This window comes from Cucurbita pepo, chromosome LG01 (genome assembly GCF_002806865.2).
Source record: "Cucurbita pepo subsp. pepo cultivar mu-cu-16 chromosome LG01, ASM280686v2, whole genome shotgun sequence".
Taxonomy (NCBI): Eukaryota; Viridiplantae; Streptophyta; class Magnoliopsida; order Cucurbitales; family Cucurbitaceae; genus Cucurbita; species Cucurbita pepo.
Window position 1 is genome coordinate 12,342,659 of NC_036638.1, and position 13,217 is coordinate 12,355,875.

General features: G+C 36.0%; 1 protein-coding gene and 1 non-coding gene across 3 annotated transcripts; one reads left to right on the forward strand and one right to left on the reverse strand.

The window, feature by feature from the left end:
* Positions 1 to 5,916: 5,916 nt before the first annotated feature.
* On the reverse strand, positions 5,917 to 7,578 carry LOC111777234 (putative Myb family transcription factor At1g14600). 2 transcript variants are annotated; one of them, XM_023656742.1, is made up of 7 exons: positions 7,381 to 7,578; positions 7,103 to 7,245; positions 6,914 to 6,990; positions 6,792 to 6,828; positions 6,557 to 6,704; positions 6,316 to 6,445; positions 5,917 to 6,236 (listed from the first exon to the last, which is right to left on the reverse strand). In XM_023656742.1, exons 2-7 carry the CDS (start codon positions 7,218 to 7,220, stop codon positions 5,982 to 5,984), a joined length of 765 nt encoding a protein of 254 aa, XP_023512510.1. In that variant the 5' UTR covers positions 7,221 to 7,245; positions 7,381 to 7,578; the 3' UTR covers positions 5,917 to 5,981. The 2 variants fall into 2 exon arrangements, with proteins under 2 accessions (XP_023512510.1, XP_023512517.1); XM_023656749.1 differs by having other exon boundaries at positions 5,924 to 6,227.
* A 5,002-nt stretch (positions 7,579 to 12,580) lies between these two features.
* Positions 12,581 to 12,719, forward strand: LOC111783015. The gene has a single exon (XR_002813257.1). It is a non-coding gene; the product is annotated as a small nucleolar RNA Z247 (small nucleolar RNA).
* The last annotated feature ends 498 nt before the right edge of the window (positions 12,720 to 13,217 follow it).

Below are 13,217 nucleotides of genomic sequence, written 5' to 3' on the forward strand. Positions count from 1 at the left end.
TTTTTTTTTTTTTTTTTATTATTATTATTATTATTATTTACTTTAAACTCTCAATGCTTCATCTTATTTTCACTTACCAATTCAATTCTAGTATAATTCTCACCATCCCATTTTCAAAGTAAAGACCAAAACAAATAAAATAAAACTAAAAAAATGATAAAATTTGTGTAATTTTAAACCAAATGAAATCTATTATAAGGATCTATTGTTTAAGTTTACTACTAACAGAGAATAGATTCTGAGTTACAATTTCAAATAGAACATAAAACACCTAAAATATATAGTCAAGATTGACATCTTGCGAACACATCTTTCTCTACAGGCAATCAACAAACACTAGAAAAAAAGAAAATAGAATGGAGTAAGTATACTCGATAAGCAGCCTACTTATAAGTTTTCATCGCATACAATTCCTAATAGGTTACCATATGATTTTTTTTTCTGTGCTCTAGGAAGTTGAGCTCTAAATCTAGAGTTATTTGAGCCTTTAGGAAGGCCTCAAAGTTTCGAGTAGCTCTATTTCTTGTCACAAATCCTGTCGAGACCTAGAAGTTGTTAACCGAGTTCTAATGCTACGATCATCTGGACGGTGATCTCATCTCAAGGTGAGCAAAATTTTTTATTCTCATATTTAGTAAGGTTGCATTGCCAAATTAATGGACTACTGGTATCTTGGGTTGATGTGCAAGCTCATCATATCTCATAAAATACTTTGGTGCCTCTATTTGAACACATATATGTAAGGTTAATTGATGACCCTTCTACCATAATTACCCTATAAAAATATTTGGGGTGCAAATGTGTGTGCTTGGGAGATATCCAATCTATCCATGTAATCTCTCTCCTCCTCTCGGTGCAAGTTTACATTAGAACGGGTCTATTCAAGGATCTCTTGAGCATTTCCCCTCCTAATTGTGGCACCAAAAATGAGTTAAACTGCTTATGAAGTTTTGCATCCCCTCAAAGACAAGTTTACGGAATCGCTATTGACCTATTTATGTACACAATAGTAAATCCTCAAGCAGTCCCAACCTATCATCCTATTTGACCTTGTCTAGCTCAACCATTCAAGTTCCTAGATTCCTACATCTTGACAGGATAACTATTAGGTTTGACCTAGGTCATTGGAGAGGTACTAAATAAAATAGTAGGTGGTAGGATATTGATGATATCATTCAAGCTACTAGCTACCGCGTAAGTTCTCTGTAATTTTCTTGGGTGTCGTGGAGGCTTACTAGATTTTTGGGATATCTAGATAGTTTAAATCTCAAACTTACATTCCAATGACTTTTGGGACTAGCTCTTGAGGACTAATCTAATTTCTCGGAACACTATAGTCTCAACCACTTATCACACTCAAGATCTTAGTGTGTTTGGTCTATTGGAAATGCTAGTCACGTGGAATCAACCTAGCTTTAGTGTCTTAATCTTAACTTAGTACGTTTATACATGTTTTGTTACGGAGATAATACTATCAATCATTCAAAGCACGAAATACATTATCTAACATTAGTGCAAGCTCAATAGAGGAGATAACTTGCATCAATCACCTAGATTACAAATCACAATACCTCATCGTTTTTTCTAGTACAATAGAAAGCGTTAAAATAACATGCATCATAGAAATATCATCCTAGGGGAATTTTCATATTTTTTTCATAACATGCATTGGATTCTCATCCAAAATTGTGCTTCTAAAGTCTTAATCATGCATACTCCAGATATGTTTGCATGCTAGTACATCCTAGTGTCTACCAGTAATACTTAAAGAAAGTCCAAATGGCTACTTACTTAGTGATGAATACCTTCTTGAGCTTGATTTTCCTCTCACTACGAGCTCCAAATTTTTTTGAAATTTCTCTGGTAGGTCCTCGTTCAAGTCAAATCAAGGCCAATATCGAAATAGAGCAGATGAACGGGAGTCGAGATGGACAAAAAAATACCCACCTTCATGCATTTTACACACCTTGTGTGTAGGTTAGAGAGGAGAATATGTGCACCTTCATGTGCGAGTACGTCACACACATCAGGAGGGAAACTCGCACTCTTGATGTGCCATGCGTGCGTTCTCCAAATCGAGCCTAAGTAAATGTTGCTTTCGGTTTAATTTTCTAATTTTTCTTTGGCCACCATGTGACCACAACCTTCGTCTGACGCGTGTTTTATAATGACCCTAGATTTTTACTAACTTAAAGTTGCTACTGTCATCAAAATATACTCGCTTATGTGAAAATAAGCGTTTAAAACTTCATCATAAACACTGTCATGGACTTACATGTTCGAAAATATTTTTAAAACAACATAATTGAAATACTAAATAAAACAAGTAAAACATTTAAAGTAAAAACACCCTAAACTATCCCGAAATCTAAGAAATGAAATAACACTATCCTATGCACATGTCATTGTCTTTACTTGCGATGTCGCCGTCAGCCGTACAGGGGCACCTTGTCTTTACCTGAAATAAAAGTATCACACAGCTTGAGTATTTTAAGAAATACTCCGCAAGTGACTCCACTATTGGGGTTACAGAATGCAAGCACCTGCAACTCATGATTGAGACTTATCGTTAAAATCACCATAGGGGTGGTCTCCAGTCCGAACAAAATTGGATGTGTAGTACTTCTCTATACACGATCCACACGTGCAAGCGTGAATCTACAGGCAATTCGCACCCCGCTAGACCCATCATAGTCGGGCTAGCTGTTCGTAGCCGGATGTCTAGAGGCAGCAAACCCTAGAATGTTATGCGAGGCATGATCATTATCATCATAGTGTACTTTTCCGTACTCATCATCATAAATGGGAAGGTAACTCGATGTATATGAACATACAAATGCATGAGGTCCCTATAATTTTTCATCTTTAAATCATCTTTAGGACACAATCCTATACATTATTCATACATCACACGTAATGTGCATCCGTTGGCTTTCATACATTCCTCGTCATTAACATCATTTAGGATTGTGTCTTAGAAAACTCGTCGTCATAATGTATCATAACATTTAATACATGCCCATCATATTAATATGGAATAACATCATATTAAGTCATCTCATCATCATGCATCTTACATCGTCATGTTGTCATGCATCATCATCATCATATAACGTCATCATATAACATTGTCATATAACATAGTCTCACCATCATACAACATAGTCATATAATCATATAATATAAAGCATAGATGACACATGCAAGAGCCACTAGGCACGTGTCATCATACATAAGACAAGTCTTTTGATCGAGTTGATAGTAAGGGCATTTACTTGGTTGCCTTTAGCCGGCGTTCTCCCTAAATTCGAGTACATTTAAATTTTGTCCCTTAAAGTTGCTCCAAGTATCATCGAGAGTTGTTTCCTATTAGAACGACTATCAAGTTTCATTAACAATTCACATTGTTATAACCTTAAATGCCTTAATTAAGGTCTCCACAAGAGTAAAAAAATATAAATAACGGTCATAGGATCATCTTCCTTACTTGAAAGCCTCGCGATTTTCCAATCATTTCCATCTCGTTTCATTAACCATTCACATTTCCAGTTTTTATCAAAATTCCCTAATTTTTAACATTTTATGAGTAAGATTTTCAAGGTGCTCAAGAAGAGGAAAATTGTCGTGATGGGGTAAAAAAAATTGGGGAAAATTATGGACTTTTCAAGAAAATAATATTTAAATAATTAAAAAATGGCAAATTACCAAAATACCTCTTAAAGAATGAATAATTACGAAAATGTCACTAAAGAGATCATTGTGACCATTGGAACAAAATCATTCAAAACTCAAATCTCAGCCGTTGGATCTCCTCCAAAATAGGATATGATCTAGAACACTTAAAGTTTATCAAATCCAACCGCTATAATTCAAAACCAAGGTGAATGAGGCCCTTGGTCATAGAAGATAATTCCAGAGAATGATCCAGAAAACTCAAGAATGAAATTGAGGCAATTATGGACGTTGTAATGGCGGTGGACCATTCATCTATAAAATTATGAAGAAGGGGCAACTAATATAGGAACAAGAAACGAGTTCAATCGATACCTCAATCAAGAGTTAGGAGCATTTTTGATTTTGGGTATAGCGTTCTCAGATTAACTCCAAATTTAGAAATTACAGTCCATCTTTCCTTCTCAAACTTGTTCCTACATGTTCTAAGGTGGATTGCTCAAAGGTTTGGTGAAGGAAGGAAGCTTCATAAATGCCCCTATCTTATTCCCCCAACTCTATCCGCCATTGAAAAAAACTCAAAGGAATGATCAAAATCCAATACAAGCCTACATGCATATTCGCCTGATGAGTCTTATCCCAATTGATTTTTGCACACTTAAGGATCATTTTTTAAGAGGCCGCAAAAGGAGACGACCTTAGGAATTTGCATAATCGAAGATATTCAATATCACGTAAGATTTGTGAAAGAAATTTAAATTCTTGCTTACGGTCTGTAATGCCCAAAATTGATGATTTCAATAGTTTGAGGGGACTCAATGAAGTATGTTTAATGAAGGAGTCGATGCCTAATATGACCTGATATTACGGTCTGTGTAATGCCCACGCTTCTTAAGTTGTAGATCAGGAGCATGTGAGATACCAATCTCAAACTCATCCTATATATATATAATATATTTTAAGACAATTAAGATATGGATGGGTAAATTGTAATGGTAGAAGAAGATGGGAAAGGGTGGATACCTTTTTGCAGATTGATGAAGGTGGTGATGATGGCGGTGGCAGCGGGCTATATGTCTTCGCCAGCCTACAGTGCCTGTAATAGCCTCATTTAAAAATTAAAAAAAAAAATTTAAAAAATTTAAAAAAAAATTAAAAAAACCAGTCTCCACACACACCCCTCTCCCTCGTTCCTCAATCCCAAATAGATGTACTCAGTTTGAGTCAGATTTTCAAAATAATAATAATAAGATTTGGTACAATTCCCTCACGCCATAAGCTATCCGTTCATCCAACAATCACGTAGATTCTTCAACACCCATGGCATCCCATACCTATACTTCTTCCTCACCTTATAGCTTCTGCTGTGGTGGCTGGGAAAAGCTTGTTTCTGCTTTTGGAAATTACATTTTACTTCCTAATACTCAAATTAATAGCCATAAACTAGTAACACCCAACATCAATATTTATAAAGTGTTGTACCATTTTAAATATATAACTCGCATGTTATCATTTTAAATTATAGAGATTTCATGCAAGTTGTATGTTTAAGTTTATAGAGATTCTTCCCTGCTAGTATGGACGTGTACACTACGATGTTATGATATGATATTGTATACACCATAATACTATGTGCGCTCCTTCCCTCCGTGGTATAGTGGCAAAATGACTGTACGCTAATTGAAGGCCAGATTCAAGGTGTACGTCTAGGAGCTCGCCAAGAGGTCTATGTGCACGTATGTGAGTCTGTCCAATTCTACTCAAATTGGAAGTAAAGACGAAGGTCATGTAATGATTCTTTTGACTGTTTCTTACCGAATCATGTTTTACCAAAGGAAAGTAGGCTTGACTCGAAAGGTGAGATTACTTACTAACTACTTCTAAAATATGAAAGCTGCGTGATAAAGAAGGGATGGAAACTAGGAAAGATGTATTTATTTAAAATCTTATATTATTTATTTTTTCATTATATTATTTTAAAGATTTTATTAAGAAGCTTAAGTCACATTATTTATAAAATATTTGAAATTAATATTTTCTCACTTAAGTCACATGCATATTATATTATAATAGAAAAATAAATTCATTCCACCGTGAATAGCCCAACAACAAGTTGAAGGAAAAGATTATTGTAACAAATTTCACATTATTTAATCAATTTTAAAACTTGTCACAAATTTGTGACCAAAAGTGTAATTAATTTAAATTAAATTTAAAAGACACAGCTGCATTCGAGTTCTAAACAACGATGTTTTTGTTGTCCAACATTATATTAAAAAAAGAGAGTAAAATTGATTACACACAAACCCTCATCGGCTACCACAAAGCGCCATTGACAACTCTAAATTAACACCAATTTGCTGCTGTTGTTGCCTTCCGTACGACCAACTCGAGCAATCTCTATAGCTATTATTATGATTATTATTATGATTATTATCCAACTTTGAACTTGAAGATGAAATCGCCTCACTGATTTCGCTGCTTGAACCATGGCAATGGTGTTGTAAGGACAGGCACAGGGACAGTTCCTTCTCCTCATCTTCCTTCTTCATCATCTGTGAAATCTAAACATAATTTTATGTAATTTAAAAAAAAAAAGAAAAAAAAAAAGAGAAGATTGTGAAAATCATAATTTGAAAATACCTTGAAGAAAGCATGGTTAGCAGCAGATTGGTTGAGTGCAACGCCGTGTGATTCAGAATCTCCCATTATCATCATCATCTTAATCTCTTTATGTCCATAAAACCCATCATTTCTTGAGCTTCTATTCCCTCTGATAACACCACCAAACAATCAAACACAAAACACAACACAAGACACAAATGTTTGTTGTTGTGTATTTATTATTATTATTATTATTATTATTATTATAGGCAAGGCACACCTTTTGGAAGCTGAAGTTCGAGTTGTTGTTGTTGTTGTTGATCTGTAAATGACTCCACCTCCCTTTACGTTTTCTTCTTCTACACACCCGTCCTCGTCTTCCTCCTCCAAATTACTTACCTTTCTTCCAACACTCGAACACTTATGATCTATAACAAAACAAAGAAAAACACAATGAGATTCCAGAGATTTGGCAGTGTTCCAATTGGGGAGAATTATAATATAAAATAATGAACCTTGTCTTCCCATATCTGCCCTGGTGCTTCTATACATCTGTTACAAATAAACAAAAAATGAGAATAGAAAAAGGAAAAAGGAAAAAGAAGAAGAGGAATAATGAAAAGGTGGAAAAGAAGACCTGAAGATGGCTCTTTACGTGTGAAATGGTGAGTCCTTTCACATCCATGAGCTGAAGAACCAGCTTTGGCGTTGCCTCTAATGAATCAACCAAAGAAAGAACAAGGCATTCAAAAGGTGAGCAGAGCAGAGCAGAGCAGAGCAGAGCCGAGCAGGAAGTAAAATGAAAAGGAAAGGGAAAAGGGCATACTGTGATGGCCACCAAGTGTTTGAATTGCAAGAACAAAGCAGTGGTGAAGCTCGGGAGTCCATCTCAATCTAGGGACTTTGGATCTTATATACTGTCGCACACTTCCATTTCTACTCATCTCTCTGAATCTAATGCCTAAATTCCTGTGGGGGGTGGGGAGGGGAAAACAAGAAGGAAAAGGGTTTATATACAGATTCAAAGGGAGGGGGAGGAGGAAGAAGAAGAAGAAGAAGAAGAAGAAGAAGAAGAAGAAGAAGATCACGAGAAAGGGAAAATACGAAGGGGGAGTCTGAAAATTCCTTAAAGAGAGCTGCTGGTGCTGCTGCTGCTGCTTCTGCTGCTTCCTCTGCTACTGCCTTCTCTGCGGACTGTCACTGTTGAACAAACAACAAATACATGTATCATTACCATTCACCAAAATCAAAATGAAATTGGGGACACATTTTTTTTCTGAATTTTTTGTTGCCTTTTCTTTTAAATCTTTTGCTTTCAAATCATTACATCTAAATATACTCCCAACTGCTTCACTTTGACCCTCTTTTTTTTTTCCCTCTTTTTTTTTCCCCTCTTTTTTCCCCCCCCCCCCCCCCCNATTCCAATACATACGCCAACGTCGTGATGATCACAAAAGTTTTTTTTTATTTTATTCATTTTTCAATTTGTGAGTGAAGAGGATTTATTAATTCCTTCCAAAAAAAAGAAGTACAATTATTATTATTATTATTATTATTATCATATCCTTGAAACCCTCGCCTGAGTACTACAATTAAACACTTCCCCTCACTTTGTGAAATCACGCTTCTGCCCTTGCCTTTGAATTAAGTGAGAGAGGGTAGAGTGTAAAATAAATATATGGAGATTATTATAGGATACAATAATTCTAAGTTACTATATTTGTATTATTATGCATCCCCTATACTAAATATACTAAATATACTAAATACGGATACCTCCCTATTTTTCTCAAATTCTTTTTACGCTTTTTTCCTCCTTATTTTCAATTCAAATAATATTCAAATAAATGGGATTTTATTTAACTACTACTTATCATTTTATTTTCAAACAGTATTAAATACCCAACAATACACTTGATTTGGGGAACATAAGAGATAAAATATTATCTATTTATCCTCACTAATTGGCCTACAAAAGTGGTACATCCTTACCATCCTTTTGTTTTAATTGGCATAAAAAAGATTTGAGGTTGAATGGGAGCTTGAGTGGAAGATTTAGGCTAATACTAAGAATAATTAATAATTCTAGTCTAGACCAATGAGACAAGTGATTATTATGGGAAATTGTGTTATGTCATGGAAAGTGTTATACCATATATTTATTAAAGGATTAAATTAGGTAATAAATCAACAAAGTCATAACTTGCATGTAACATCTCATGTGTCTAGTATGTTCACATGCATCAGAAACTCATTGTTATGATAAGTACGAACGCGTACATTATGATATTATGCGGACACTTTTTCCTTCATGACTTTAGCAATGTGAGTGTGCGCTATCTAAAGGGTAATTCAACTCCATTATCACCCATAGTAATATTTTATTTTATGAAATATAAGACTATGTGTTTAATTGAGGGTGGGTTAAAATGGAAGTTTGTATTAATTAATATTTGAAATTGTTTTAGAAACGTAAATAGGAATAAAAAGAAAAAAGATAGTTGTAATTTTGCATGGTTTATAAAAAGGAAGACAGAGCTCCGAAAGTTGTGGTGAATCCATAGTATTTGAGAAATAAAAGAAGAAAAAGAAAAAGGAGGGTTGGGGGAAGTTTGTCCCATTTGTTGGAGTTCAGTGTGTAGACATGCAATGCAATTATTCATTCCAAATGCCAATTCCTGTAACGTTCGTGTGGAATTTCATTTTCAACCCCACAATAACAATAATTTTAAATAAAAGGAGAAGAAGTCAACCTGCCCTCAACCCTCCCATCCCTCTAATCTCAGCCGTCCATTCCCGGTTGGAAAAACCAACACGTCAAATTGTGACAGATGGAAAACAAAAAAATAAATAAAATCACATCAGACATCAGACATCAAACATCAAATCACATCACCCTTGGAATTCAAATTGTATTCTTTTTTTTCTTTTTCTTTTTCTTTTTCTTTTTCTTTTGTGACTCTACTTTTCCCAAACGCTGCCAACTCCCAATCCATATCACCTACCCAAATCTTCCCCCTTAAATTTACTCTCTCCTTTTTATTTTTTCTTTACATATTTAAAAAATTGAAATGAAACCAAGAATTGATTGAGCAATGTAAGCAATGAAATGAAATAGAGGGTAGTTAGCAAAATATTGCATTTCCGAAGGTAATTTGGGGAGAAAAAGAAAAGGAAAAAGAAAAAAAAAGAGGTGGGTCCGAAATGATTGGAAAGTGCATCCCAAAATCCGCACGTGCCAAGGAGGGATAGAAAAAGAAAGGAAGGATGAAAATTGCAGTAGCGGTCCCTACAAAATAGTGAAATGGAAAAGAGGCCCCTAAAGTTGGGAATAATTGAAGAGGGGAGGGGGCCGGGTGGGTGGACTGGGAACTGCGAAAATGGTAGACAAAGCGTATTTAGTGTTGGGGGTTCTGCAGAGGTGCCAGAATATCCTCTGCTTCTGCCAAAAGGAAGAGCAAGAATACGTATCCCACATCCCCAAAGAGCGCGTGTAGGTGGATACATAGGGTGGCCTTTGGGGGGTGGGCTTTGGGGGGGTGCCCTTTGGGGGGTGGGGGGGAGGAGAATGTGAAGAACAAACTGGGAGGCGTATGATGTCGCAGGGAATCAAATCCAAATATCTTCTTCTTCTTTTTTAATTAATAAAAAAGCAATTTTTGGATTGGTCACATCACAACATCAAATCTATGCTCTCCTAATATTCGTCAATTCAAACCAAATTCTATTTATTCTCATCATATCTTAAACCATAATATATAATATAATATTTTCATCCAATACTATAAATACTCCACTTCACCAAATACTTTATGTCAATTTCCCACCATGCTTTCTATGCATAATCAATCCATTATTAAATCCTTTCTAACTAATTCTATCAATAATCATAGTGATTTGGTACCAAATAGATACGAAAACATTCCAACATATCACACTTTGATTCAACGTATATGATTTATCTACTTGAGTTATATTTTGATTAAACTCTTCATTTATGTCACACTTTGATTAACATATCACACTTTGATTCAATGTAACGATAACTCACTCTACTAAACTTGTAGAACAAATTATGTCTATTCATTATTACAAGTAAATTGATTTTTCACGGGTTGTTTGTAATACAATTGGGTCAAAATTTAGTCTTACTCCTATGATTATATCTTACCCCTTACCATTGAACAATTAATTTATGATCTAATCATAAACTAATTTACTTTAAAAGGATGGACTCACATTATTCAAGTTTTGAAATTAGCACTTAAAAAACTACTCATCTACTTTTTGAAAAAAAAGAATTCGATCCTATAAAATTATATTCAACTCCTTATTCGTACTAAAGTCATATGCATATTGAATTGGCTACAAAAGTCATTCTCCCATATGCAAATTATGAATTCACAAATAACTCATGATTAAGGTGAAATCTTGTTGTTTTTTACTGAACAAATGGGAGGAAAACGTACCGGGAAAAAACCAAAGGAAAATCTTTAAAGAAAAAAAATAACAAAAACCAACATAGAGAGACAGTATTGAATACAGGAGGATCTGTTTCTCGTTGATTTAGCATATTTAAATAACAAACATAATCTAAAAATGGAAAGAAGTGGCGACTCAATTAAAACCCTTCCACCGACCTCATATTCGACTCACTTATCCTTATGTGGCTTTAACCAGAAAACAGGTAAGAGATTTATCTAACAGCCCCCATCCAGAAATAGAACTAACTAATTATAAGGTAAAGGGGTGAGAAACTCAATGCCACTATTCTTGAACAACTTGGAATTGGGCCTTCCTTCTTTTCGCGCTATTACGGATACAAAATTGAATTCAAAATTCAATTGTCAACTGCTCCTATTTTGAGCACAAAAATGAAAATAATGTGCAAAATTGAATTCAATTGTCAACTGCTCCTATTTTGAGCACAAAAATGAAAATAATGTGCAAAATTGAATTCAATTGTCAACTGCTCCTATTTTGAGCACAAAAATGAAAATAATGTGCAAAATTGAATTCAATTGTCAACTGCTCCTATTTTGAGCACAAAAATGAAAATAATGTGCAAAATTGAATTCAATTGTCAACTGCTCCTATTTTGAGCACAAAAATGAAAATAATGTGCAAAATTGAATTCAATTGTCAACTGCTCCTATTTTCAGCACAAAAATGAAAATAATGTGCAAAATTGAATTCAATTGTCAACTGCTCCTATTTTCAGCACAAAGGGGTCGTGGTTTTGAGAGAGGAACGAGAGCTTGAAGAGTAAGAAATCGAGAGCTTTGGTCATGGTAACATTTTGTGGGTGTTTCCAAAAACTTCCTCAACTCTTATCTCTCACAGAACTTGACCATATGTCACGATTCTTGTCTCTATAGGTTCCATTTGACGAGATCTATAAGATCTTTGAAGAAGCCGAACGTGGAGGAGGGAGAAGCCAAGAGAAAGAGACCGTCACTCAAGGTGAGGGAGAAGAAGAAAAAGGTTATTCTTAAAAGAAAAAAAATAATAATAAGAGATAGAGACAAAAGAGAAGAAGAAATAAAAGGAGAGGAGAAAAAATAAAATACACAAAGAAAGAGAGAGAGAAGAGAGGGTGTTAAACCATAGGTCATATCTATACATACTAGTAGAATCTCTTAATTTACTGTTTTGTTACGGTGGATAAAGCCCAATATGTAATTCTCATTGTACACTCACACACACATATATGAGGCCGTGACTTCAACCTAACATGGTATTAGAGTCAATGTTTATTCATTAACAATGTGTACCATATCTTCTTCCTCATTCTCATCTACCATCTCCAACATGATCTCATCTACCATGGCGTCGACCTGTGCCCCAATCCCTCTCCACCACGCTGTCACAATCCATCTCACCAAGAACAACTTCATCATACGACGCATCTAGTTCCTCCCCTACCTACAAAGGACGAAGCTTATGGTCTATGTCGATGACATCATTGCCACACCTGCCAAGCTGGTCCCTTCCTTAACCGCTGCTGCTGTTGACTGGTCTCTAATCTGCCCTATGATTAGTGGTATGATCATGATCAATAGGTCCTTAACAACATTCTCTTCTCCATGTCTGAGTGTCTGAGGAGATTCTTTGCGATGTGGTTGCCACTACTACGTCCATGGAGGCGTGGGATACCCTGCAGCGGATGTTTTCGTCGTCAACTCGTGCTCGCACTATTCAGATCCATGTTGAGCTCGCCATGTCCAAGAAACACGATCTGTCTGTTGCACATTATTTTCACAAGATCAAAGGAATGGCCACCGAGCTGGCCACCGCCGGCTCTGCCTTGTGGGATGATGACATGATCGCGTATCTCCTTGCTGGTCTTGGCCCGGACTATGATCCCTTCGTCACCTTAATGACTACCAAGAGTGAAGTCCTCACGCTTGATGATGTGTTTGCACATCTAATGGCATTTGAAATTTACCAAATACAACACCACCAGGCTGAACTTCAGTTAAATCCTGGATCTTCGATCAATGATGCTAGTCGTGGTGGTCAGCAGAAGAACCGTGGGCATAGGGATCGTGGTCATGGACGTTCTTGAGGTGGCACGCCCTCTCATCCTGTTGGTGATCCTCGTGACCCTTCTGCTCGCCCTTCCTGCTAGAGTTGCGGCAAAGTGGGGCATACTATCGCTCGCTGCTGGTATAGGAAGGACGAGTTCTATCAAGATGAACCTCCTCCTGCGACACTAGCGGCTACTTCTTCCTCCAAGATTGATCCAAATTGGTACAGCGACACAGGTGCTACTGATCAAATCACCAGTAACCTGGATCGTCTCGCTGTGCATGAATGCTATCATGGAGGTGAACAAGTTCAAGTCGGCAATGGAGCAGGTTTGCGGATTTTGCATACTGGTCATTCTTTAATTAATACTGCTGCTTGTTCTCTTGCATTGCGTAATATTTGGCATGTGC

Bases quoted from the DNA above. Each gene is read 5' to 3' on its own strand.
- LOC111777234 (XM_023656742.1), bottom strand. From the start codon at position 7,220: ATGAGTAGAAATGGAAGTGTGCGACAGTATATAAGATCCAAAGTCCCT. The intron at 6,705-6,791 runs GTTCATTATTTT...GTTTTGTTATAG, and splicing joins GGCAGATATGGGAAGACAAG to ATCATAAGTGTTCGAGTGTT. The intron at 6,446-6,556 runs GTGTGCCTTGCC...TGGTGTTATCAG, and splicing joins CGAACTTCAGCTTCCAAAAG to AGGGAATAGAAGCTCAAGAA.